General features: G+C 44.1%; 1 protein-coding gene, 1 long non-coding RNA gene and 1 pseudogene across 5 annotated transcripts; 2 read left to right on the forward strand and 1 right to left on the reverse strand.

Annotated features, from left to right (window-relative positions):
• Window positions 1–1,063: 1,063 nt before the first annotated feature.
• On the reverse strand, window positions 1,064–2,273 carry LOC129487629 (uncharacterized). Its single transcript, XR_008659395.2, has 3 exons — window positions 2,161–2,273; window positions 1,575–1,722; window positions 1,064–1,390 (listed from the first exon to the last, which is right to left on the reverse strand). It is a non-coding gene; the product is annotated as an uncharacterized lncRNA (long non-coding RNA).
• ANGEL1 (angel homolog 1) lies at window positions 2,188–27,747 on the forward strand. Of its 4 annotated transcripts, XM_055288684.2 has the most exons (12): window positions 2,235–2,379; window positions 5,454–6,029; window positions 6,943–7,169; window positions 7,589–7,658; window positions 8,241–8,674; window positions 10,068–10,179; window positions 10,641–10,687; window positions 11,150–11,273; window positions 11,576–11,686; window positions 23,631–23,700; window positions 24,219–24,382; window positions 25,600–27,747. In XM_055288684.2, the coding sequence occupies exons 1-12, from the start codon at window positions 2,316–2,318 to the stop codon at window positions 25,758–25,760; spliced, it is 2,160 nt and encodes a 719-aa protein (XP_055144659.1). In that variant the 5' UTR covers window positions 2,235–2,315; the 3' UTR covers window positions 25,761–27,747. The 4 variants fall into 4 exon arrangements, with proteins under 4 accessions (XP_055144660.1, XP_055144659.1, XP_063500263.1 ...); XM_055288685.2 differs by lacking the exons at window positions 10,068–10,179; window positions 10,641–10,687 and having other exon boundaries at window positions 2,188–2,379; XM_063644193.1 differs by lacking the exons at window positions 2,235–2,379; window positions 10,068–10,179; window positions 10,641–10,687 and adding an exon at window positions 2,473–2,752.
• Window positions 26,644–27,747, forward strand: LOC129487628 (uncharacterized; annotated as a pseudogene).
• Window positions 27,748–27,926: the final 179 nt, after the last annotated feature.

A 27,926-nucleotide genomic window follows, 5' to 3' on the forward strand; every position in this document is an offset into this window, starting at 1 on the left:
AGAGGTTCCATGGGTAAAAAGTGGCAGAGCCAGGATCTCAACTGAGGTGGTCTAACTCCAAAGCTTGTGATCCTCATATCACCCTACACCTTCCAACACAGCTGATTATGGACCAGGAAACAAAAAGACGGAAGCCTCACTTAACTGGCCGCAGAAAAAGCCTCTGAAAGAACATGGATCAGTTGGGCTGACACACTGTGCCCACACATGTGCATTGAACAGCCCAGTTGAGACTGGATCCTTTAGCAGAGGTTCCCAAACCGTGCACTGGAATAAGTAAGTGTTTAAGGGCCTCATTCCAGGGCTGCTAAATCAGAACTCTGGGAGTAGGGCTTAGAAATTTGTATTTTGAAAGCATTTTCCCAGTGGAGATAAGGGAACCATTACCCTTGATTAGGATCTGATTTGGAAGTTGGACTTCTGGATAACTCATGGTACAAAATGGAAGGAGGGTACAAGGAGGGTTTTACTTAAGCCACATCAAAGGAGGGGGCCTGACCTCGGGAGCGCCTTTGGTAGATCCACCATTTGTGCACTAATTTCTAAGCAGCTTCCCAACCTTCAGACTGCTGGGCTTCTGTTTCATCTCAAACAAAGCGATGAGTGCTGTTGCCTGAAGGCAGGCAGACATTGCCACCTCTAGAACTAAGGGTAAGTAGTGGGAAGGCCACAATACTAACTCTCTCCTTCTTCCTCCTTTTAGCCTTTCAGTGTTATGATGTACCCAGCTGGTCCAGGATCTGGTGACTCCCCAGAAGGCTTCTCTGAACAACCAAGGCTCCAGCCACAAATTGGAAATCGCGCAACTCAGACACTGGGTACTGAAACTGGGTGCATTGTCCAGTCCCTCCTTCAGAGCCTGTTTGGGTTAGAAGATTGGGGGAGGGGGACTGGGGAAGAGAGACTCAAAGAGGTCACTGGGTGGCACAGAAGTGATGGCAGAACTGGCCTTCATTTAGTGACATATGCTTTGTTCAACCAGTCAACAAAGGCTTATGTGGTGGCTAGTAGTGCTAGCGAATGCAGATTCGGCCGCTTGCAAAACCAATGAGCAAGGTCGTGGTACGGTAGAAGGAGACTGACTTTATTATAAACCAAAGCTAGCAGTGGGGAAAAACGATCCAGGCTTTTGCTTTAATGGAACTGCTTCACATTTCCAAGCGAAATGCGAGGCTTTAAGAAGTTTTGGCATGGAGGGTATGCAAGGGGTGAGGCAGTGCAGGTCTTCATGACGAGTTCTGATGACTTGTCTTGAGTTACTGCCCATCTGGTGAATGGGCTGGCATCATCTCGGGCTGGGCTGAGTTATAAATTAACTGTAGCCTTGAAGCAATCTCCTGGTGGAGATTTCCACAGATGCCTATATTGTTTCAAGATTTAGTCTCTGGAACTTTTAAGCAAACATACAATTAGATATGCTAACAGTGTGTGTGTGTGGGGGGGGCTGGGGTGTCGGGGGGTGCCTAGTGGTTAACTGAACAAAAATAAACAAAGAAATAAAAGAATATAACAAGAATATAACTTTCAAGCTGGGTACTTGGTTACAGTAGGTGCTTGGATTGTATTAGAGATACCTCAAGGTGAGCAAACAACCAGCCAGAACTGGTCCCTGGCCTTGTGGAAGTTTCTCTCTTCTCTCTCTCTCCTCTCTCCCTTCTCTCTCTCCTCTCTTTGTCCTCTCTTTCTTTCTTGACTCCCTTACCAATGGGAAACCCTGTTTTTCTAAATTAGGGAAAAGAAGGCCCATTTAGAAAGTAGGGAAGGAGACAAAATCTTACTTCCTGAAGCAAAGTGGGAGTCAATTTGTGACCTAGAATCTGAGACAGGGAAGTAGAGGCAGGAAAACGGGAAAATGGGGGAATAACTCGCTTCCTTTTTGGGTTGAGAAGGGCTAGAAGTCAAGGTTAAGTGGAGCCTTAGAGATAAGTCCAGCTCCTCATTTTACAGGTGAGGAAACTGAGGGGCGGAGAGGCTATAGTGTGGTCACAAGGTGGACACCTAGTCAGCTGCAGAAGTGGGAATAAACTGTGGCCTTTGAATAACACTATGGAGCCTCCAGTGAGGCGCTCAATTTTAATCCGGGACGCCAGGGTGGCAGCTGGGAGCTAGGCGAGGCTAGTTGCCATGGGAACCGGCTCCTCCCACTTCCGGCGTGCGCACCCGTAGACCTGCGCTCCCAATAAAGTTGTTGTTGAAGCGCGGCGGCGGTAGCGGCGGCGGCACCACGTGGGCTGGACAGGGCCGGGGGCGGGGCCGATCTGAGGGAGGCGCTGCTGGCGGCAGTGAGGAGCGGAGGCGGGCGTGGGCGGCCGGCCATGATCGCGTCGTGCTTGTGTTACCTGCTGCTGCCGGCCACGCGCCTCTTCCGCGCCCTCTCAGGTACCGGCCAGGCGTACCGACAGACAGGAGCCCGGCCGGGGCCCGCCTCTGCGGGGCTCCGCGGGCCTGGGGCGGCGTGCGGTTGGCCGGGCCTCACGACTACCGTGCCCCGGGCAGTGCCGAGGTGTAGGGAGGCGGTCCCGAGCCCCTACCCCATAGGCCCCTCCTGATCCCACGATCCCTGGACCTGGCGGACCTCCCTCGTGGGCGGCCCCTCCTCCCTCCTGTTGTCAGATGGCGTCCGGTCGCGGTTAAGGTGGAGAGGAGCTGTGGATGGGCAGGGCCCTTTCCTGGCCCTGGGGGTGCAGAGAGATTGTGGGGTCGGCCAAGTCAGCACCCCGGGGTTCGGGAAGGGGTAGCAGCTCGGACCTAGGCGAGTGCCCGAATTCTCGGTGGGCGAGGCGGGTCGGCTCTGGGAGGTTTATGGCCGAAGCACTGGACGCACCGATCTTCCCCAGGTTTAACTTCACACTCGCCTTTCGCTGCCACCTGGCAGCTCTCGCTCTTCTCTCACAGGTGTCTTTGGTTGAAAAACGGACGTTCAATCAGAGACACATTTAGATCTCAGCTTTTGAGCATTCCTGCCCCCACCCCGGCGGTTTAGAGGGAGATGTGCTGGGGTGGGGGCAAGGCCCAGTCGATACCTCAAAGAGGGGGTGGTTATTTCGTTACTTTTTCATAATTTGTCTGCATTGTCTGTTCCTGGGCTTTGAAATTACAGAGGGTTTTATGCGACCATCAGTTTCTGAGATCCCATGGAACTGGCAGACTTTTTGCCTTTAATTTATGGGACAGGACCAAGAAGTACTTAGGAATGAGGGCTCCAATTGTATATTCTGTGGTTTTCCTTTGTGGAACTTTACACAATTGATACGCAATGTGTGTGTCATTGATAATGTATATTTCATATAGAAATATTTTAAATTTTACTGTGTATCTGCCATTAGAATGCAAACTTCAGGAGGGCAGGGCCACGTCCATTTTGTTCACTGTATCTCTGGTGTTAACACATTGCTTGGTATATAGTAGGCACTCAGTGAATTCAGGAATGTCTTGTGTGTCCGTATTTCTGAGGAATGGGAAACTCCACAGAAGTAATTGTTTTCAGAGAACTAAACATATTCTTTTAACTATGTTGCTGTTATTCCTGGAGCTCTTCTAATGCCTTGGTGATATACTAGTCCAGAGGTTTCCAGACCGGTAGAGTTCTAGGGATCTCAGAGGAGGGCCCCTCCCCACCTACACATTACAGTAGTCCCGCTTATATTTACTTGGCCTATTTGGTTTCCAGATAAGACTTAAAAAACAAAAGCATTCTGCTGCTGAAAATCCACCACCACCACCACCAAAAGACATCTACCAAAATTGAAAGCCAGTAACTTCGTGCATATGAACCAAAGAACCTCTGCCATCTGGTATACACAGAGGATGTTTCAAGGGGCAGATAATTAGCAAGTCCTTGAGACTAAAGCTCAACGACCCAGCCCATAGGTTTAGAGCAGGGTTTCTCAGTCTCAGCACTGTTGACGTTTTGGGCCGGATCATTTGTTGTGGGTCTGTCCTGTGAATTGTTGGAAGTTCAGCAGCGTCTCTGTCCTCTAACCACTAGATGCCAGTAGCACTGCTGCAGTTGTGACAACCACGGGCAAAATCACCGTGGCTAAAAACCATTGTTTAGAAGGACATAAATATACATAGACCCCAAACAAGATATTTGAACCGTCTTTCAATATTTGAGCCACTTTTAAGTTTTCTTCCCTTTTAAAAAAAATTGCCAATAAAATGAGTCTAGTGATTGAGGGCCAGCATCGTGCATGTCACTCGTCCTGTGCTGTGAATAAATGGTTGAGTGTGTGAGTGTGGGAGCTGTTTGCTCTCACCAAAATACTGTGCTCAGAGTTTGGGGGCTCTAATTTTAGAGTTTTTCTCACGTTCTTTCTTGCCTGTTGGCTGTCATTTGTGGCTGCAGTAGCAGAGAGATGTCAGCTATCTCTTACTGTCAATTGTTGGCACCTTGTAATTTATAGCCTCTGATGTGTTGTGGAATGGGAAAGCAGATAATGAAGTTTGTGAAGATTTTATTACAATAAGTAGCTTTGAGAAGAGGCTTAAGGGCCCTTGCTAAGATGTAAATTGTATAGATTTTTGAGACTGTCTACTTTAGGACTTTTTCTTTTGGAATACATTCATAGATTAGGAAATTTATACAGCTAGAAAAGCTCTTAGAGATTATCTAGTTCAAACTTCTCTTGTCTATTTTTTTAAATTAAAAATTTTTTTTTCAAATTTTTTTTTTTTTTGAGGTGAGGTCTCACTTTGTCTCCCAGGCTGGAGTGCAGAAGGGCAGTCATAGCTCACTGCAGCCTCGACCTGGGCTCAAGCAATCCTCTCATTTCAGCCTCCCAAGTAGCTAGGACCATGGGCATATGCCACCGTACTTGGCTAATTTTTAATTTTTTGTAGAGATGAAGTTTCGTTATGTTGCCTAGGCTAGTCTCTAACTCCAGGCCTCAAGCGATCCTGCTGCCTCCGCCTCTGCCTCCCAAAGTGCTGGGAGCCGCCACGCCTGGCCTCTTGTCCCCATTTTACAGTCAAGAGTAACTCCATCTGACTAGGGGCATTGTTCAAGGTCAGTTTTATTAATTTTGGTGCTAGATCATAACCCACAGTTCTGATTAACAGTCAGTTGCTGATTCCAATGTAATGTGATTCTTAGAACCAAAGAGTTTGTTAATAGTAGTCTTAGCTAAGTCATGTAAAAGGAGTGTGGTTATATGTGCCCATCTGTGTTCTAGATTATGTGAGACAGCTGTTCTTTCATGCACTGAATATTTATCAGATCCCTGCCATATGAATTAGTCAACACTTGTAAAGAACAGTGCCTGGCACATAGTGAATACTTTGCCCTGATGGTGATGATGATGTTCAGGCATTAAGGTGGGCAGGCTCAGTGATGGTATAATGATGAGCAAGGTGGATACGGGTCTTGCTTTTATTGGGCTTATGTTTTAGCTGGGAGAAGAGTGTGGGTTGGACGACAGTCTTATAACCTGGTATATTGGCTTTCCTCCTAGATGCTTTCTTCACATGTCGAAAAAATGTCCTTCTGGCAAAGAGCTCATCTCCCCAGGTAGAGGGCGACTTTGCCATGGCCCCTCGGGGCCCTGACCAGGAGGAATGTGAGGGCCTGCTGCAGCAGTGGCGAGAAGAAGGGTCGAACCAGGTGCTCTCAACTGCAAGTGAGGGGCCCCTTATAGATAAAGGACTAGCCCAGAGCAGCCTGGCACTTCTGATGGATAATCCTGGAGAAGAGAATGCTGCTTCAGAGGACAAGTGGTCCAGCAGGCAGCTGAGTGACCTTCGGGCAGCAGAGAACCTGGATGAGCCTTTCCCTGAGATGCTAGGAGAGGAGCCACTGCCGGAGGTGGAGGGCCCCATGTGGGCAGCTATCCCCATGCAGTCAGACCCCCAGTATGCAGACTGTGCTGTCCTTCCAGTGGGTGCCCTGGCCACAGAGCAGTGGGAAGAGGACCCGGCGGTGTTGGCCTGGAGCATAGCACCTGAGCCTTTGCCTCAGGAAGAGGCTCCCATCTGGCCCTTTGAGGGCCTGGGGCAGTTGCAGCCTCCCCCAATGGAAATACCATATCATGGTGAGTCTGACAACTGGTTGAGTGAGCCAAGGGAGCACGGTGTCTCAGGTGTGGGCAGAGCCATTGCTAAAGAGAAGATTCTATGGTAGGGAGCTCTGCCACTGCATTCTATTTTTCTAAGAATCTTGGCGTGTCAGATCTAGAGGGTCCTTACAGATCATCTCATCCAGCCCTATGGTTTTAAAGGTGAAATAATCACAGTGCAGAGAGGTAGCAGAACATGACTAAAGTCATAAAGCCAGGTAGGGGAAGAACTGAAAGCATACTCTAGTTCTGATTCTCCACAATGTCATTTCTCTGGTGGTAACCCTAGGGCTTTCTGGGGGTAGGGATGGAGAGGTCTCAGGGCCTCTACTCTCTGTCTCAGTCACAATCACCTCAGTTTTATTTGTGTTGTATATTGAGAGTCCATTAAAATTTGAAGACTGGTGTCAATAGATTTGAAATCCACTATGCTGCCACATGCCATAGGGGAGATGGGGAAACACCATAGTTTCTAGTCCCACAGATTCTTCCAGGTTTAGGGGTCAGAAAACACCCAGGGCTGCAGTTACTCTAGAAATGTCTTTAACCTCAGGTGACTGTTAAGCACACTCATCTGAGTGATTCTCCGGAGATTCATGGATTTATCAAAAATGAGAGAGTGTCAGCTTGCATATATGGAGCATCTATTAGATGCTAGGTACTGGGGATGTAGTGGTGAGCAGGCCAAGATTGTCTCTGGCCTTGTGGAGCTAACCATGTCATCTGAAGAATGTCCATAGAATGCTGCTGAATTCCCCACAGAGAGGGATGGGTGACAGGGAAGATGGAAAAAGGAACTTCAGGCATAATATTACTGAGTCAGGAGTGGAGATGGCGGCACCTCTGCATTACTCGTACTTGCCATGGAATGCTCTCAATCCCTTTGCAGAAATTTTGTGGCGAGAATGGGAGGATTTCTCCACCCAGCCGGATGCTCAGGGCCTGAAGGCAGGAGATGGCCCTCAGTTCCAGTTCACTCTGATGTCTTATAACATCCTGGCTCAGGACCTGATGCAGCAGAGCTCAGAGCTCTATCTACATTGCCATCCGGACATCCTCAATTGGAACTATCGCTTCGTGAACCTCATGCAGGAATTCCAGCACTGGGACCCCGATGTGAGTGAAGAGGGGGAATTGCCATCTTGCATTATTGCTGGACTTGGGCTGTTTCCCAGTGCTCTTAGAAGATGAGTTCAACCCATAGTTGTTCAAATGATTGGAGTCCTATCTAGGGCTGGAGCTTGCCTGCCTAGTGTCAGTGAGTTGTTGGCAGATGCTGAGAAGAATCTCCCTAGGTGTGCACTTTCCAGCACCTTCATGCAGGAAGGGAGGCTTGAGGGATTCAAGGAGCAGGAAAATCCAGTGCACATGTCTAATCTCTTCAGCCTAAGTCTGGGCCTGTTCTTGCTGCTGGTGACTCTGGGAAGTTTCAGTGTGACCCAGCAGCTTCCCACCTGGCCTCAGGACCTGCTCCTAGAGGGTGGGGGTCACATTCCAGCAGTCTGGAGTGATTGGGTTTCTTGTCAATTTCCCAGATCCTGTGTCTCCAGGAAGTCCAGGAAGATCATTACTGGGAGCAGCTGGAACCCTCTCTGCGAATGATGGGTAATGCAGCTCCCTGGGATGCTTGCCAGCTTTTCTTTCTACAGCCTTGTCTACTCTCTCCTGAAGACCCCATCCTTTCCTTTTGTCTTAGTAAACCTTCAGTTTCACCTGTGAGCTAGCTCCTTCCATGTGTGCCTGAGAAGGTAGAATTCTGCAGTTTTAAAGCAATTGTGACATACATTGCTATTTGATCCTTGAAGTAACCAATGTGGTGAGACTGTTATTATTCCCATTTTACAGATGAGGAAACTGAAGTTCTGAAAATTCGTGTGACTTCCTCAGAATCACAAAGCTACAAAGCTAGTAGATGTGGAGCTAGGAATCCAGCTTATCTGACTAGATTCTGTGCTCTTTTCTATCATGTTACATTGCTTCATACCCTTCCCTCCTTGCTTTTCCAGCCCGTCAGTCACCTGGTTACAATGTAAGGGGGAACCTGCTGAACCAAGGAAGTGGCAAAGGCTTTTATTGAGCAGCAGGAACAATGCCTCAGGGACATACACTGGGACTGTTGGTGCTGGTTGGAAGGGATTCAGGCTTTAAGGACTCTGACCCATCTCTTTGGTGGGATTTTCCTTGCAGGCTTTACCTGTTTCTACAAGAGGAGGACTGGGTGTAAAACCGATGGCTGTGCTGTCTGCTACAAGCCTACCAGATTCCGCCTGCTCTGTGCCAGCCCTGTGGAGTACTTCCGGCCTGGCTTGGAGCTACTTAATCGGGATAATGTGGGCTTAGTGTTGCTACTGCAACCACTCGTCCCAGAAGGCCTGGGGCAAGTCTCGGTGGCCCCGCTGTGTGTGGCAAATACCCATATCCTTTACAACCCACGCCGGGGTGATGTCAAGCTGGCCCAGATGGCCATTCTCCTGGCGGAAGTGGACAAGGTGGCCAGACTGTCAGATGGCAGCCACTGCCCCATCATCTTGTGCGGGGACCTAAATTCTGTCCCTGATTCACCTCTCTACAACTTCATCAGGGATGGAGAGCTCCAGTACCATGGGATGCCAGCCTGGAAGGTGAAATGGGAGAGGCCACGGTGTGGGTGGGAACATGGTCTAAGAGAGATTCAGGTGTTAGCATCAGTGCTTCTTCTGTGGCAGGGACCTCAGTACACCTGCTCTGGCCTGCTCCTCCTTTTTCTTGTTATGTCGAATAGCTTGTACCCAAGCCTGGAAGTTAAGAATTCTTGAGTACTTTGGCATATTGAAATTTTTTTCAGTTTTTATCATTAATATTTTTAATTCACAAGTAATACATAAGTACATACTTGGAGGAACTTAAACATTATGCAGTAAGGCACAGGCCTGTTTTATTACCCACATTCCCTATTCTATTCTCTTAGAGTCACATAATGACTGTTCTAAGTTTGGTGGTAGTCTTTTAGCTTGTTTTCTTTGCATTTACAGTGATATCTATGTTCCTATGATATTGTAATCAGTGTTTACATTTGTTAAGCACTTAACTGTGTGCCATGTGCTATTTTAAGCACTTCATACTCATTAGCTAATTAGTTTTCACAATTTCCATCATGGCTTCCATTTTATAAATAAGGAAACTAAAGCTCAGAAAAGTGAAGTAATTTGCCCTAGGTTATGCTAGTAGTTAGTGGTGGAGCCAGGATTTGTAACCAGGTGGTCTGGCTGCAGAGCTGTTACCCTCAAATACTGTGCTGTCATTGCTTATAACAGCCCATATGTAATCTACCATGTGTGTTTTATAAACATGATACACTATTGTATGTTTCATTTGTAGCTTGTTTTTTTTCACTCAGCAATTTGCATATGGATCTCATTCCTTCTAACTGTTGAGTGTTGATGACAAACACCTCATAATTTTATCAGCTTGTGCTGATTTCTTTATGTCACTTAATCTCCTTGTTCCTCTATTTTGCCCCTACTGTTTCAATTTATTGACTAACTTTTGGCAAGGCACAATGGTGGAAGGACACAAAACGATTGAATTACTGTTGCGCACATGGGATTTTATGTAAATGAGCCAGATGTGTGCAGAGAAAGCCATGATCTTGTCCTAAAGGAGCTGTAATCAAGGAACTCAGGGAACGAGGAAAAGAATTTACTGACTGCCTGCCACATGACAGGCACTGTTAGGCATAGTGAATGAGAGCACTTGCTTTGAAGCCAGACAGTCCTGAGTTCAGATCCATGCTCTGCCACCTTGAGCAAATTACTTAACTTTCTTGAACCCCATTTGCCTCATCTATACGATGAGGGATATAATGGGACCTGCCTCAGAGGTGTTGTTTTGGGTGGATTGAATAAAATAATGCGTGTAAAGTGTTTTCCAGTATCTGGCTCAAAGTCAGTAACTGGTAGTGATTATTAAGATTCTTAATTGTACATGGTATTATTATCCCATTTTATTTATTTATTTATTTATTTTTTGAGACAGAGTCTTGCTGTGTTGCCCAGGCTGGAGTGCAATGGCACGATCTCGGCTCACTGCAACCTCTGCCTCCTGGGTTCATGTGATTCTCCTGCCTCAGCCTCCCAAGTAGCTGGGAGTGTGCCACCATGCTCGGCTAATTTTTGTATTTTTAGTAGAGATGGGGTTTCGCCACGTTGGCCAGGCTGGTCTCGAACTCCTGAACTCAGGTGATCCACCTACCTCAGCCTCCCAAAGTGATAGGATTACAGGTGTGAGCCACTGCGCCTGGCCTATCCCATTTTATAGTAGGAGATACTGAACCCAAGAGAGTTAACTAACTTGCCGTAAGTCACACAGCTATTAAGTGGCCATTGAATTGCAGATCTGTTTTACTTCTGATGACATATTGAAAACTTATGCCCTTATAGGGCAAGGGGATTCTGTCTATCGCTGCTCTATCCCCAGCACCTAGCTAGTGTCTTTTGGCTTTCAAGTACTTGTTGTTGTTAAATGGCATAAAGGGACTTTTGCTACACACGTTGGAGATGTGCAGATGACTGATGTTGCCGAATGTTTCCCCTACTACGTTTTGTCCGTTCCCAGGCTGCTCATTGGCTTTGACCGAGGATGGTGACGTAGATACGGTAAAGTGCTTTGGTGCTTTCCCATTTGGTTTGACCCTGTGGTTACCCAGTAATAGGTTCAGGATATTAGACCTTGATCCAGAAGATCCAAAGATGAGGATAAACCTTTAACCATTGCAACTTAAAGCCCCTGAGAGTTGATATTCCCTGTGGAGGAGAATTGTATTGATTTTTCGGAGGTAAAATTTAGGGAACCACATGTTCATACTATTTGATTCCCCTTGATTCAGTCTCTTACCCCTCCTCCTGTTTCATGGACATTTCAGTGTTGCCAGTGAAAAAGTAATGATTTTAATTTGGTCCTTATTTTTAATCTGCCCCTGAGACTTATATGCTTGCTTATACCATGTACATAGTGTGTGATTGTATGTGTTTGTATTTGTCCACATGTCCCAAAACATGGGCTGTTATTTCCTTTTTCTGTCTTGGTTTCCTTATTCCCACCCTTCTTTTTCCTCCCAGGTATCTGGACAGGAAGACTTCTCTCATCAGCTTTACCAGAGGAAGCTGCAGGCCCCACTGTGGCCCAGCTCCCTGGGCATCACTGATTGCTGTCAGTATGTCACCTGTCACCCCAAGACATCAGGTGAGCACATGTCACATTCTTGGTTGGCTGTGTCTTCATGCCCATTTTGGGAGAAAGCTGGTGTCTCAATGACAAGAAAAAGTGTAATCCCTCATTTCTCTTAGCAGATTCCTGCTTTCTCACTATCCTCCCAATGGCTGTCCAATAAAATGGACAACTCTAAATCATAGCCATTGGAAAATCTCCTTGTCTTCTGAATCCTTCCTCTGTGTACCTATGCTGGAAGTTGCTTGGTACTAAGGAGGTCTCAGCATGTGGCTTCATCGTCTTTCTTTCACTATATGTCTTTTCCTGGTTTACAGAGAGACGCAAATATGGCCGAGACTTCCTGCTACATTTCCGCTTCTGCAGCATCGCTTGTCAGCGACCAGTAGGACTGGTCCTCATGGAAGGAGTGACAGATACTAAGCCAGGTAACGGGAACTAATCCCAGTTTCTTGGTCTTCTTTCTTCCTCATTCCTGATGTTTGTCAGTTATGTGGTTTCCTGCTCTTTTGTAAGTATAATTCTTAGAGATTAGCTTCTGGTAATACGTATATTTAGAAGGAAGGTCAGTTGAGTTCAGTGGCCATTGCATGGATGTGCAGTGTGATAAGAGCACTGGAACAGGAATCAAGACACCTGGGTTGTAACTAGCTTTGAGAGCTTGGGTAGGCCATTTAACGTTTTTAGGCTTAAGTTGCTAATGACTAGCATGTGTACAGCATATATAGGGGAGAAGTTACATATGATGGGGCTTTGAAAATCATAAGATGACAGTGGTTCGGGTTGTAATAAAAGTTGTTCCTACTGAGAAATTTCAGATTGAATGTAGCAGAGTATACTTGACATTCTCCCCTTCTTGTCTCTGAAACCACTTCAAAGCAACAAGGAGAATGGAAAAAAGAAATGTAAACTCCATTGTAGACAAAACTGGGAGATTTGAAGATATCTGACACCAAGAACCACAACACAGAAGGAATGCCTGCAAGAAGCACTGGAGATCGGGCAGGGGTGCTAGAGGAAGTATAGAGAGACTTATCTGTGGGGATATGTGGATCTCAGAAAGAACTAGCTGAGTACTTTTTTCCACGTGGAGCATAAAACCCAAATCCCTTTTTTTTTTTTCAACAAGAATAGAAAGCACAGGTCATGAGAGGAGAGTCTCTGGACCCGTTTTGATCCTAAGAGGTGGTGCAGAAGGGACTGATCAAGGATCAAGCCATATTTCCATTAAGCAATCTGTTCAAGTGGTAGAGAGGGTAGATGAGATACTTGTAGAGCTGCCTATCTCTTTTGGCTTGGGAGAGAGAAAGATTTAAAAGGATGCCTACATAACCCTGTGTCAAAAAGAAAATTCCCGTTACTTGAAATAACCAGTCCTTCCCTTATATAAACTTTGTACAAATAGCTGGTGCAGAAAAACCTCAACTAATTCAAAGCTGGTTGTCAAAAAAGGAAAAGCATGGAATCTGTACTAAAATACTGCAAGAAAAAAGGAACAGAAACATAAAAGACAGATAAAGAATGTTTAACTTCAAAGATAAAAATAATTGCCATGGAGCTCATAGAAATTACGATTACTTTCTCATGAATAAAGAAATTGTCTTTATTTTTTATTTTTATTTTTATTTTTATTTTTTTGAGACAGAGTCTCACTCTGTCACCAGGCTGGAGTGCAGTGGCACCATCTCGGCTCACTACAACCTCTGCCTCCTGTGTTCAAGCAATTCTCTTGCCTCAGCCTCCCGAGTAGCTGGGACTGCAGGCACATGCCACCACACCTGGCTAATTTTTTTTTTCTTTTTTTGTATTTTAGTAGAGACAGGGGTTTCACTATGTTGCCTAGGCTGGTCTCGAACTCCTGACCTCAGGCAGTCTGCCTGCCTTGGCCTCCCAAAGTGCTAGGATTACAGGCATGAGCCACCGCGCTGGGCCAAGAAATTGTCTTTATGAAACAAAGAGCACAAAAATAAAATAGCTGCCTTTATAAAATAAGTTCAGGCATGTGGCAAGACATCAGAAGATGAAATGTAAGCTGCAGAGCTCAGAAAAGAAGTGGAATAAAAAATAAAAACATTACAAAAAATAAAGACAAAACTGTATGCAGCACAAGTAGGAATAGATAACTGTCGAAAACAAGATAAGAGACAGGCCAGGAAATCCAAACAAAACAAATAAAAAAAAAAAGAGAAGTTAAAGGTTAGAAAGGATTAGAGAGAAAATGACAGTAGTGAAAGATAAAGGAGATTTAACATATACATAATTGGAGTTCCCAAAGAAGAAAGCCTATAATATAACACAGCAGAAATATTTAAAGATAATTATCCAAGAAAGATTTTCCCAAAATGAAAAGATGTGAATTTTCAGATCGAGAAGACGTGTCTCAGTAAAAAATGATACAGGAGCCAAGCACCCTGGCTCACACCTATAGTCCCAGCATTTTGGGAGACCAAGGCAGAAGGATTGCTTGAGCCCAGGAGTTTGAGACCAGCCTGGACAACAAAGTGAGACACTGTCTCTACAAAAAAATAAAAAATTAGCCAGGCATGGTGATGCATGCCTGTGGTCCTAGCTACACAGGAGGCTGAGGCAAGAGGATTGCTTGAGCCCAGAAGGTCAAGGCTGCAGTGAGCCATGTTCATACCACTGCACTCCAGCTTGGGTGACAGAGTGAGACTGTGTCTCAAAAAAAAAAAAAAAAAGATGTAGGAAAATTAATACTAAGACATTCTAGTGAGGTTCCTAGAAGTCAAAGATGAAAGAATCTTTTGGGCAGTTAAAAGATTGAGGTACTTTGAAGCCTGACGGTAATGAGGTTGACCTCAGATTTTTTTTGTTTGTTTGTTTTGAGACAGAGTCTTGCTTTGTCATCCAGACTGGAGTGCAGTGGTGTGATCATGCCTCACTGCAACGTCTGCCTCCTGGGTTCGAGTAATTCTCCTACCTCAGCCTCCCCAATAGCTGGGGCTCTGGGCATGCGCCACCATGCACAGCTAATTTTTTTGTATTTTTAGTAGACATGGGGGGTTTCACCATGTTGGCCGGGCTGGTCTCAAACTCCTGACCTCAGGAGATCTGCCCACCTCATCCTCCCAAAGTGCTGGGATTACAGGTGTGAGCCAGTGCATCCGGAAGACTTCAGACTTCTTAATATTGACATCCAACTCTAGACAACAGTGGATTAAGGTTTCTAGGAAAGGAGATATAGTTCAAGAATATTATACTCAACTAACAACCTTTCTTCAAGAAACTACTAGAGGAGTAACTGAAGGCAACCAAGCAATGCCTGGGAAAACTATAGTAAAAGGACTGCTGATGAACACTGAATTTATTTTCTTCTTGTAAGAATTTAACTTGAATTGGCATTTTGCACAGAGCAACAAACGTGTCAGTGGCCCAGTTTATTTTAATTGCAAAGTGAAAGTATTATTACAGCTATGGCAATAGCAATAGTGATAACAATGATGGCCACCCTGTATTGAGTGAACCAGCAGGTAGCAGGAACTGGGATAAGTAAATTCTGTGTCAGTCAGGTTCAGCCAGGGGAGCCGTAGCTCAGTGATTTAGGATTATAAAAACAGTAACAGGATCTCACTTAGATAATTTCATAGTAAGAATAGGTTATTTAAATCAGTGATGTACTTGAATGAAACATAAAATAAATAGTAACAAAATTAAACCAAGAACCTTTAAAATATATACTGACAATCACTTTGTAGGTAGAAAAGACTCATTCTATAGGGGCAAAATAGCCAGTTCACCAGTGGTGCAAAATAACAGTGTTTTCAAAATTGAGGTTAGATTTGGGTAAACATACTTATTCTCCACATACTTTGAATGTACCCTTCTATTTGTTCAATGCTCCTACCCAGGGCTGAACGGGCTCTTGATGAATCTCAAATCTAAATTTTTGTTTGTTTGTTTTTCATGACAGAGTCTCACTGTTTCACCCAGGCTGGAGTGCAGTGGTACAGTCACGGCTCACTGTGTAGCCTTGATCTCCTAGGCTCGAGTAATCCTCCCACCTCAACCTTCCGAGTAGCTGGGACTATAGGCACATGATACCATGCCCAGCTAATTTTTGTATTTTGTAGAGACTGGGTTTCACAATCTTGCCCAGGCTGGTCCCGAACTCTTGAGCTCAAGCCATCCTCTGGGCTCGACCTCTAAAAGTGCTAGGATTACAGGAGTGAGCCACCATGCCCAGCCAACTATATTTTAAAAGGGCCATGAATGGGCCAGGCGCGGTGGCTCACGCCTGTAATCCCAGCACTTTGGGAGGCTGAGGCGGGCGGATCATGAGGTCAGGAGATAGAGACCATCTTGGCTAACACGGTGAAACCCCGTCTCTACTAAAAATAGGAAAGATTAGCCAGGTGTGGTGGCGGGCGCCTGTAGTCCCAGCTACTCGGGAGGCTGAGGCAGGAGAATGGCGTGAACCAGGGAGGCAGAGCTTGCAGTGAGCCGAGATTGCAAGATTGCACCACTGTACTCCAGCCTGGGTGACAGAGCAAGACTGTGTCTCAAAAAAAAAAAAAAGGTTATGAATGGAGTACAAGGAGATCTTAGTGTGTGAGTTTATTTTTCTAGAGGCTCTGTTTACATATGCTAACAATATTTCCAGTTCAGTACCAGAATCATCCAACCCAACTGTGCATTTCAAAACATGACAACTTAACTGTGACACTAGCTTGAATGGGGAGCCTCTGAGTACAAAGGAAGATTAAGTGCTAGGTAGTGATGGTTTGATTTTCCCATAAGCTGACATTGCATTGTACTAGAGCATTCTGTGCCATCTAATGTGTATAATAAAATACATTGTGATTCTTACTATTTCCAACTCCCTTTATTTTTTTTGTTTGTTTTGTTTTTTTTTTTTTTTTTTTTTTGAGATGGAGTCTCGCTCTGTCGCTCAGGCTAGAGTACTGTGACACAGTCTTGGCTCACTGCAACCTTTGCCCCTGGGTTCAGGCAATTCTCATGCCTCAGCCTCCCGAGTAGCTGGGATTACAGGCATGTGACACCACGCCCAGCTAGTTTTTGTATTTTTAGTAGAAATGGGGTTTCACCATGTTGGCCAGGCTGGTCTTGAACTCCTGGCCTCAAATATTCTGCCTACCTCGGCCTCCCAAAGTGCTGGGATTACAGGTGTGAACCACCAGGCCCGGCCCCTAACCCCCTTTGTAATGGAATAATTTGTAAAAAGGGTATTTAATTTTTAAGTCTCCCTCATTGTCAACATTTCTATTATGAATGATTTCTTTTTTCCAGTATGGTTCTTAAAGATATTGTCTTAGTCCATTTGGGCTGCTGTAACAAGATACCATAAACTGGATAGCTTTTAAACAATAGACATTTATTTCTCATGGTTCTGGAGGCCAGGAAGTTGAAGATCAAGGCACTGGCAGAGGCTGGGTACAGTGGTTCACACCTGTAATCCCAGCACTTTGGAAGGCTGAGGTGAAAGGATTACTTGAGGCCAGGAGTTTGAGACCAGCCTGGGCAACATAGCAAAACCCCATCTCTACAGAAAATTCAAAAAGATTAGCTGGGCATGGTGGCATGCGACTGTAGCCTTAGCTATTCAGGAGGCTGAGGTGGGAGGATCACTTGAGCCCAGAAGTTTGAAGTTACAGTGAGCTATGATTGCCCTACTGCACTCCCCGCCTGGGCAGCAGAGACCCTGTCTTTAAAAAAAAAAAAAAACAAAGGCACGGGCAAATTTAGTGTCCGGTGAGGGCCTGCTTGCTGGTTCATGAGCATCATCTCAATGGTAGAAGAGGAAGAGGAAAGGGGTCTCTTTGGGGCATCTTTTATAAGGGCACTAATCCTATCTATGAGGACTCCACACTCATGACCTAACCACCCCCCAAGGTGCCACCTCATCACCGTGGGGGTTAGGATTTCAACATATGAATTTGGTTGTGGGGACACAAACATTTAGACCATAGCAGACATTAAGAGGAATTACTGTGTTTTCGTTCTCATAGACACTGGCACATTACACTGAATCTTGGAGCTTTAAGTCTTTTAACAAGTAAGAGCAAACCATGTGCACAATTTAGCACATTACAGAAAAGGCAATTGCTAATGGGCGATTTTTGTAAACTCCTAGTTAACAAACTGACCAGAAGGTCACACAGTCACACAGCAAAGGCTAAGCCTATCTGGTCAGTTTTCTTTTTTTTTCGAGATGGAGTCTCACTCTGTCACCCAGGCTGGAGTGTATTGGCGCGATCTCAGCTCACTGCAATCTCTGTCTCCTGGGTTCAAGTGATTCTCCTGCCTCAGCCTCCTGAATAGCTGGGATTACAGGTGCGTGCCACCACACCCAGCTAATTTTTTGTAGTCTTAGTAAAGATAGGGTTTCACCATGTTGGCCAGGCTGGTCTTGAATCCTGGCCTCAAGTGATCCCCCGGCTTCGGCCTCCCAAAGTGCTAGGATTACAGGTGTTAGCCACTGTGTCTGGCCTATCTGGTCAGTTTTCTAAGCAGAAAAGTTCTTTTTAGCTTGTTTGTTTTTTAACAAGCCTACAGCTAACATCATAAAAGAGCAGGAAAGTCCTAAATCCAGCTTCTCTACTGGCTGTTGTGTGATACAACTGAGGATCCTCTTCCCAAGTACTTGCAGGGGAACTTGCATGCGTGGCTGCTACTATTGCTGAATGGGCCCAGGAAGAGGCTGTAGCTCATGTAGAGGGAGCAGCTCATGTGACCTGGAGCAGAGTAGGTGGAAGCCTTGAGTCCTGTATAACTGCCAGAGCAGTGCTGTTTGTTCACAGTGCTGCATGGTAAGAATGGTGTCTAGGGAAATCATGTTTAAGATCCTGCAGGTCACTGTGATTTTGTGTGTTGTGTGTGGCATATTGTAATGATAAAGGATGTAACTCAAAGATACTAGTGTTAAAAATGTTTATGCTCCAAATAACATTGCATCAACAATCACAAAGTGAAAGCGTAGGCTGTAACATGGAGTAATAGACAATAACTAAAGGTAGAAGGCCTTAATTGATCTTTCTGAGTCTGCAACAGATCAAGTAGATAAAAGATGACTAAGAATATAGAATAACTAAGTAACATGTCAGATGATAAATCTGATTCATATATATCAAACACCGAACATTGACAGCAGAGAGGACATTTTAAGCATTCATAGGAAATTCTTAGGAATTGATCATATGTTAGATCATAAAGCACATGCAATAAACATATAAGTTAAAAGTGAAAAGTTGGGCACAGTGGCTCATGCCTGTAATCCAGAACTTTGGGAGACTGAGGCAAGTGATTCTCTGAGTCTTGGAGTTCAAAATAAGCCTGTGCAATGTGGCAAAACCCTGTCTCTACACAAAATGGAAAAATAGAAAAATTAGCCTGGCGTAGTGGCATATGCCTATACTCCCAGCTACCAAGAGGCTAAGGTGAAAGGATGGCTTGAGCCCAGAAGGTCAAGGATACAGTGAGCTGTGATCACACCCCTGCCTGAGTGACAGAGTGAGACCCTATCTCAAAAAAAAAAAAAAAGAAAAAAAAATACTATGAACTGGACATTTAAAAAACTTTTTGATCAAAGAGGAAAATTTAAACTGAAATTGCAGAATACCTAGAAAATAACAATAATGAAAATATTATATTTGTTGGTTATAGCTAAAATGGTATTCAAGGAAAAATTCATAGAATTACATAGAATATTTAGAATCATAGAATTATATTAATAGATATGAAGGGATGAAAGTGAGTTAAGCACCCAATTCAAGAAATTAGAAAAAAGAAAGAAACTGAAAGAAAGCAAAAGGAAAGAAGATTCAAATGGAAATAATTTTAAAAACAGAAAAATGGAAGAACTCAAACTCTTAAGAGTTGGTTGCTTGGATGAGAAATAGCTGTTGATTAAAGAAGCTCATTAGCTAACCTATGTAAGTGGGAAAAGAGGAGCAGGAACAAGCATCCAGATGCAGCGGAATCAAGAATCACAAGGGTTTTTTTGTTGTTGTTTTTGCTCAACTAAGTGCAAAAGAAATGGAAAATTTGGATGGCATATTAATGTAATTTACTAAAACTGATTCCCATGGAGATTGTCTAAATAGACTGATGACCATGGGGTGACAAATAATAGGAAAAGTTCTCAGAGATACAGTCCCTCAGAAACACCAGGCTCAGATTGATAGGGAATGTCCTCAAACCTTTAAAAAACATATATTTCCATTATTATTTAAATTGCTACAAAGCACAGAGAGAGAAAGTGGCCAGGTTATTTTTATGAAACAAGTATAATATTGACACTGACACCTGACAATAAATACACAGAAAGAGAAAACTACAGACTCTAATGTTCTCCACCTATGAATATTGATGCAAAAAATTTTAAATAGAAGATCAGGAAACAAAATCTAGCAGCACATTGAAAGGGTAATATACCATAGACCAACTGAAGTGTATTAGAAATATAGGGATAGTTCAATATTGAGATATCTATTAATATAATTTTATATATATGTGAAATCTAAAATATATGAAACCTGTGCCATCCTCTGCATAGATGTTGAAGAGACATCTGTTAACATTCAACATCTATTCTAGATTCTTTTAAAACGAACCCTCTTAAATTAAGAAAAAAATGGATAATTTCGTACACCATTGAAATATATTTATTTCAACTCCAAACAGCATCTTGATTAAAGAAAAAAACTCTAATAGCATTCCTGTTAAAGTTAGGAACAAGACAAGGACAAGACTATCATAATTTAACTGTGTTTGGAGATACCAGCCAACAGAATTAGAAGTAGAAAATAGAAATATAGCAAAATAGAAGTATAAAAATGGAAAGGAGGGAGTAAATTATTACTTGCTGATGATATTGTTTTATAACTGGTAATCCAAGAGAATAAGCAGCATTAAGCATTAAGATAATTCTGGAAGGGAGATAGGTACAAAATTAACGTGCAGAACTTAGTAGTGTTCCTGTATAAAAATACATGTTTATTAAAAGATATAATGAAAAAAATACACCGTGTAAGAGCAGCAAAAAGAAAAAATATAGAAATAAATCTAACAGGAAGAATATAAGGCAAATAAAAGGGCATTTCTTTTTTTTTTTTTTTTGAGGTGGAGTCTCGCTCTGTTGCCCACGCTGGAGTGCAGTGGCACGATCTCGGCTCACTGCAACCTCTGCCTCCCATGTTCAAGCGATTCTCCTGCCTCAGCCTCCCAAGTAGCTGGGATTACAGGCACCCACCACCACGCCTGGCTGATTTTTTGTATTTTTAGTAGAGACGGGGTTTCACCATATTAGCCAGGATGGTCTCGATCTCCTAACCTTGTCATGCGCCCGCCCCAGCCTCCCAAAGTGCTGGGATTACAGGCATGAGCCACTGCGCCTGGCCTAAAGGGGTATTTCATTTCATCTAAATTATCAGATATATTGGCATGAAGTTGTTCGTAACATTCCCATATCCTTTTTTTGAACAGCTTTATTGAGATGAAATTCACATGTCATAAAATCCACCCATTTTAAGTGTGTAATTAATTGGCTTTTAGTATATTCAGGGTTGTGTGACCATCACCATGATCTAATTTTAGAACATTTTCATCACCCACAAAAGAAACCTTACACCCACGAGTCACCTTCCATTTACTTCTCCCCTTGTCAAAAATCAATTGACCATAGATGTATGGATTTCTGGACTCTCAGTTCTGTTGCCTTCCTGTCTGTATCTGTCCTTATGCCAGAGCCACACTGTCTTGGTTACTATAGTTTTGTATATAGTAGTCCGCCCTCTCAGTGATTTTGCCTTCCTTGGTTTCAGTTACCCCCTAGTCAACTGAGGTTCAAAAACATTAACATACTTTGAGGGAGAGAGAGACCACATTCACATACTTTATTACAGTATATTGTTATAATTGTCTCATTTTATTATTATTGTTAATCTTTTACTGTAGTTTATAAGGTCAGCTCTATCATAGGTATGTTTAGGAAAAAACAGTATATTTAGGGTTTGGTAGTATCCATTGTTTCAGGCATCCGCTGGGGGTCTTGGTATGTATCCCCCATAGATAAGATAGATTACTGTACTTTTGAAATAAGGACGAGTAAGTCCTCTGACTTTGTTGTTTTTAAGATGATTTTTGTGTCTTCTGGGTCTCTTGCATTCCCATATGAAATTTAGGATCATCATATCCATGTCTGCAAAAAAAAAAAAAACCCAAAAAATCAACCAGTTGGGATTTTGATAGGCATCTGCAAATCTTTCCTTTCCTTTCCTTTTTTCTCCTCCTTTTTCTCCTCCTCTCCCCTTTCCTCCCTCTTCTTCCTTCCCCTCCCCTCCCCTCCCCTGCCTTTCTCTCCCTTCTCCCCTCCTCTCCCCTCTCCTCTTTCCCCTCTCCTCTTTCCTGTCTCCCCTTTCCTTTCCTTCTTTCCTTTCTGTGACAGGGACTCAGTCTGTTGCCTAGGGAAGTACTGCCATTTTAACAATATTGTCTTATGGCCAATGAACATGGGCTGGTTTTCCTTATTTAGATCTTTAATTTCTTTCCAAGTTTTGTAATTTTTAGTGTGCCTACACTATTTTTATTAAATTTTTCCTAATTATTTCATTTTTAATGCTATCGTAGATGGAATTTTCTTTATTTCATATTTGGATTGTTCATTGCTAGTGCATAGGAGTATTTTTGTGTATTGATCGTGTACCTGCAATCTTGCTGAACTCATTTATTAGTTCTAATAGTTTCTTAGTGGTTTTCTTAGGATTTTCTCTATATAAGATCGTGTCATCTTGCAAATAGAAATAGTATTCCTTCTACTCCAATCTGGATACCTTTTATTTCTTTTTCTTTCATAATTTCTCTGACTAAAACTTTTGGTACAATGTCAAATAGAAGTAGTGAGAACAGACACCCTTTCCTTGTTCCTGATCTTAGGGGTAAAGCTTTCAGTCTTTCACCATTAAGTATGATATTAGCTGTGAGTTTCTCTTAGATTCTCTTTATCAGATTGAGAAAGTTTTCTTCTATTCCTAGCTTTTTGAGTGTTTTTAATTCATGAAAGGGTGTTGGAGTTTGTCAAATGTTTTTCCTCTGTCTGTTTAGATAATCATGTGGCTTTTTTTTAAACTTAAGTATTCTATTGTGACATATCACATTATGTGATTTTCAGATGTTAAACCATGCTTACATTCCTAGGATAAATCTTATTTGGTCATAGTGTATAATCATTTTATATTTTGCTGGATTTGGTTTGCTGATATTTTATTGAGGAATTTTGCATCTGTATTCATAAGGGGTATTGGTCTATAGTTTTTGTTGTGACATTTTATCCAGTTTTGATGTCAGAGTAATGCCTCATAGAATGAGTTGAGAAGTGTCTCCTCTTTTTTTTGGAGGTGTTTGTGAAGGATTTATATGAATTCCTCTTGAAATGTTTGCTGGAATTCACCAGTGAAGCCATTGAGCCTGGTGTTTTCTTTGTGGGATGTTTTAAAATTACAGACTCAATCTCTTTATTTATTATAGGCCTATTCAGATTTTCAGTTTTTTCTTGAGTTATTTTGCATAGTTTGTGTCTTTCTAGGAATTTTTCAATTTTATATAAGTTATCCAATTTGTTGGTATACAGTTATTTATAGCATTCACTTATAGTTATTTTTTATTTCTAAATGGTTGGTGGTGATGGCCCCTCTTTCATTTCTGATTTTAGTAATTTGAGTATTCTGTTTTCTTGGTCTAGCTAAGGGCTTGTCAGTGTTGTTGCTGATCCTTATTATCCTGTTAATGTTAGCAGGCTCTGTACTAATGTCCCTTCTTTCTTTCCTGATATTGGTAATTTGTATCTTCCTTTTTTAACATTCGTGTGTATGATATGTATGTGTGTGTGTGCTTATAGATGTATACATATATGTAATATGTATGTATATATACATGTATGCATACATACATAGACACACACAATGGATGGTATGTAATAGAAAGTCTTTGAAGGAATATACCAGGAATTTGGTAACATTGGTGGCTTCTGGAGAGGGGAATTGAGTGGCAGAGGAGGGCAAGTGAGAGGGAAACTTCACTGATATTTTTTGCTACATTTTGATTTTGTACCATGTGACTATATGATTTATTATTTTTTTAAAGCAAATTAAAGAAAAACAAAGGTGAGGAGCCACAGAAGACAATGTCTGTGTTAGATGCCCTACATCTGCTTTCTGAGGTTCTTGACTTTGGTTTATAGTCATCTTCTCCTCCTCACTGTTTCTCTCTCCCTTTCTCCTTCTGGATCCTTCTGAAGCAATCCAGTCAAGGATCTGAGAGGGATTTTAGGGTGAAAGGTTCTGACCCTGCTTCACTGTCTATGGATGAGAAAACGTTTTTCTCTCTGGTCCTCTGCAGAGCGACCTGCGGGTTGGGCTGAGTCTGTCCTTGAGAAAGACACATCAGAGCTTGAGCCTGCCTTCTCCAGGTAACCTTCTCCAGTTCTCTTCTGTTTTCAATCCAGCCCTTGCCTAGGTGTAAGAGATTCCCATTGGTTGTCCTGAGGTTGACTTGGGGGAGCACTTTTTGATAAGCTCTTTTTCCCCTAATATCTGCTAAGCTTATAGAGGGTTATGTAGGTATGCAGAAGCCAGAGGTGACCCACCCATGTTCCTGCAGGTGAAAAGGCTATGTACTCTTTCCTCAGAGGGTAAAGCCTCACAGAAGAGGCCTGGGCCCCTGACAGGGGTACACTGGGGATACTTTACCAGGTAACAAGCAGAAAGTGGGGGATAAGGCGTGTCAGAGAGTCTTAATACAAATGTGTGTTTCTAGGCTAATTTTAGCTAAGACTGCCAGCCCCTTCTTAGCATGAGAAGGAATTGGCTGAGATTGAGTCATTTGAGATCATCCTTTTAAAAAATCTTCATAAAACTCACAGAAAAAGTGATCTAGGGAAAATTTAGTAATTTTTGTTGACTAATATTTCCCCCTTCATCCCTGTAGGACTGTAGGTACCATCCAGCACTGCCTCCACCTGACGTCAGTATATACCCACTTCCTGCCCCAGCGTGGCCGCCCAGAGGTCACTACAATGCCACTGGGTCTTGGAATGACAGTAGATTACATCTTCTTCTCAGCTGAGTCCTGTGAGAATGGGAACAGAACTGGTAAGCCTGATGGATCCTGGGTTCCTCCACCCCCAGGTCCCTGGGAACAGCTAATGGTAGGTCAGGCATTTGGTAGCATGTCTTGGGCTGCTGGGATTTAACCAGCAAAGGAGCAGATTTCATACCTCCCATGCACTGGTCATCCTTATCATTCTCCCCATAGGCCACTTGCCTGCCTTGTCTCTTTTCACCCTTGCAGCATTAAAGAGAGGAGGGTAGGACAGTCACTCCCAATCCCCATTTTAGAGGTAAAAATAGAGATCTAGGAAGTGGTTGAGTTTGTTTAATGACAGCCACTGAATGGGGGACTTGGTTAGGTTAGAGACCTTATTTTCTGTCTCCTCTCCCCATACCAATGGGCACAGTATAGCAGTCTCCCAGCCCCATGCCTGTATTGTGTAAAGAATGTTTCTTTTTGGCCAGGCATGTGTATTACTGTTATGGCCAGGCACGTGTATTACTGCTTCACACCGGTAATCCCAGCACTCTGGGAGGCCGAGGTGGGTGGATCACTTGAGGTCAGGAGTGAGACCAGCCTGGTCACATGATGAAACCCCGTCTCTACTAAAAATACAAAAAATTAGCTGGGTGTGGTGACGGTGCCTGTAATCCCAGCTACTTGGGACGCTGAGGCAGGAGAATCGTTTGAACTCGGGAGGCAGAGGTTACAGTGAGCTAAGATCGTGCCACTGCACTCCAGCCTGGGCAACAAGTGTAAAACTCCGTCTCAAAAAAAAAAAAAAAAATTAGCTAGTCATGGTGGTGGGTACCTATAATCCCAGCTACTCAGGAGGCTGAGGCAGGAGAATCGCTTGAACCTGGGGGTCGGAGGTTGCAGTGAGCTGAGATTGCGCCACTGCACTCCAGCCTGGGCAACGGAGTAAGACTCCATCTAAAAAAAAAAAAAAAATCAGATTTTATATAGAAAAGCTGGATCTCTAGCTTCTCTTGGAAAATCAAAAGATCTTGTAATGGTGGGCTCTCCAGCTTGCCCCAGTCCCCCCGGAACTCACCTGTCTTTATTCGTTGATGATATTATGGAGTATCTCTGAGAAAACGAGGCCTCCTCAGCCAGATGCTGCAAGAGGAGGTGAGGGGCAGTGGGCAGCCAAGGGGATGCAGCCTGCAGAAGGTGTTCCCAAAGGGCTCTGCCACTGCCTGCCCATGCAGTGTGGCTGTGGCTGCTTTTACCCATTGGCTTCTGCTTTGTGCCCCAGATCACAGGCTGTATCGAGATGGAACTCTCAAGCTCCTGGGTCGTCTCTCCCTTCTCTCTGAAGAGATTCTCTGGGCTGCCAATGGCTTACCCAACCCCTTCTGCTCTTCAGACCACCTCTGCCTGCTGGCCAGCTTCGGGATGGAAGTCACCGCCCCATGACAGGGCTCCCAGGGGAAGAGAGCTTCTCTTCTGGAAGAGCTCACTGGATCAGAGACTGTGGAAAAATCCCATGCTTCTAGAAACTTAGATCCAAGAAACTTACATCCCCTCCCTTCCCCCTCCTTGTTCCCTTTTTCCCATGGTTAGATTTTCTCCAGGCCTGGCCGCATTCTCTGCCTGTGGTCCTTGCCCCACCCCAACCTCTTCCTAATCCTGTGCCACACACTCAGTGGCCCTGGGAGAGGCAGAAGGGGGGCTCCCCCTTCCTTCCATGTATCCAGCGCTCCCCCTTGATTTTTAATTACCAGGGTTGTGGGAGTTCTTGATTTCATTGGTTATTTGCTTTCAGGCCGTTTCTTGGTGTACCTTCTGACCTGACCTTTTCCCTGCCTTCAGGACCTCTGGGCCCAGCCCTCTTGCCAGGCATGCACATGTTGAGATATGCATATCATGTATGTGTCCTCTTGGGGTGAGACTTTTTGCACAGCCATGCCTGCCTCTGACCAGTCCACTTTTCACATTGGGGCTGTAGGCCTAGGGGCAGGTTCAGAATCTACCCAAGTACCTGTGTATGAGCAGGTGGCAGCGGGTCATGGCCCCATCTCTCCTTTTAGCCTCTGTGTTTCATTAGGCATTCATCCTGCCAACCAGAGCAGGCCCGGCATCTGGGCTCTGGGAACAAATGGGGCCCACATCCTGGAGTGGCAAATTTTGGGGGATGCACTACCTGTCCCAGCGGGCCCTGTGCCTCCAACCTAGAGCTCCCCACAAACCTGGTGTAATTTCTCAAGGGCCATCCCTTTCCCCAGGCTTCCCTGAGGGAGGCGGAAGTTTGAACCCTTATGTTGGGTTCATTGGGCTAGGGTAGTGGTATGAGGTTTGAAACTATTTAAGGATTAGGACAAGAAAGAGTCTTCAGGAAACTCTTGTTTCACTGGACTCTGCAGCCTGCAGAACTGGGGCAAGGGTAGGAGTTCCAGTAGGGGAAGGAGCAGGTAGACTCTGCAGCTGCCTCAGCTGGGACTGAAGACCTAAGCTGATTCTCTTTCCTCTCCACTCCTAAAAAACAATTTTCTGTTCCTCTCCTTCCACCACTTTTTACTTTCTGCTATCTCCTGTCTCCCGCTTCCCTTCCATTTCCTTTCTAGAAAACCCTGGTATTTAGCTCAGGCCAAACTGCCTCAGCAGAAAGGTGGCCTTGGACAAAACTGGTCCAAGAATTTGAAGTGGCAGTGCTTGCGGATTGGCTCTGTCCAGTAAGGCCTCAGCTGCTTGTTGCCTCTGCTTTCCCTCCCCTAACAGAAGGGTACGCTGGCTTATTCAGGGGACTCCTTAGTCCGCACTGTGTCACCTGCATGCCTTAATCTTTCATTGCTGGGGTGTGGCCTTGGGAGATCCTAGGCCAGCCCCTCCACACATCTCCCTAAGTTAGAGTGGCTGCTGGCCCTGGTAGATTTGACTTGCTCTTGCCTCAGTCGACCTCCAAAGTGGGACTGAAGACAGTGGTCAAGAGACTTGAGTTCAGGACAGTGAGCCAGGGGTTAAGGTTCTTTCCTTTTTTTGAAAGCCAAAGACCCAGTTTGAATTGTGCTACTGCATTCATGGTTAGAATCTTTCCATGCCTAGGTTCTAGGGAATTTATTTTCCTATGTGTATATATTTTTAAACTTTGCTTCCTGGGTACTGGGCATGTGCCTGTCTGAGCCCAGGTCTGTCTACACCCCACCATTCATTCTGTCTGTCCGTCCCCTGGACACTGCCTAAAAGGGTCTCAAGACAGTGCCCTGTGGGTTCCTAGGACTAGGGCCTATCACTGTTCTCTTCTGCTGGGAAATGTAGCTTTAAAATGGCTAACGACAGCAGAGGGCAGGTGCTTGATAGATTATCTTTTCCTTGCTTTCTTGTTTCTGTTTTGAAAATGAAATGGGGTTTAAAATTGTTATTTAAACTCTTTTTCCAAATAAAGGTTTACCTTTTTTTCCCCCAATGTTGGTCATTTTATTAGGATCCTGAAGGGATTAGGTCCTTGAGAGAGGGCCTGAAGAATGAGGTGCGCAGAGGAAGAGACTAGGGAGCTTTTGATCTTGGGGTGGGGTCTCAAGACATGAATCTAGATTGAGAAATGTGTTGTAGGATCTCCCTCTATTAGCTGAGGTAAATTCCCAC

The sequence above is a fragment of the Symphalangus syndactylus genome, chromosome 8 (assembly GCF_028878055.3).
Source record: "Symphalangus syndactylus isolate Jambi chromosome 8, NHGRI_mSymSyn1-v2.1_pri, whole genome shotgun sequence".
In the NCBI taxonomy this organism is placed as follows: Eukaryota; Metazoa; Chordata; class Mammalia; order Primates; family Hylobatidae; genus Symphalangus; species Symphalangus syndactylus.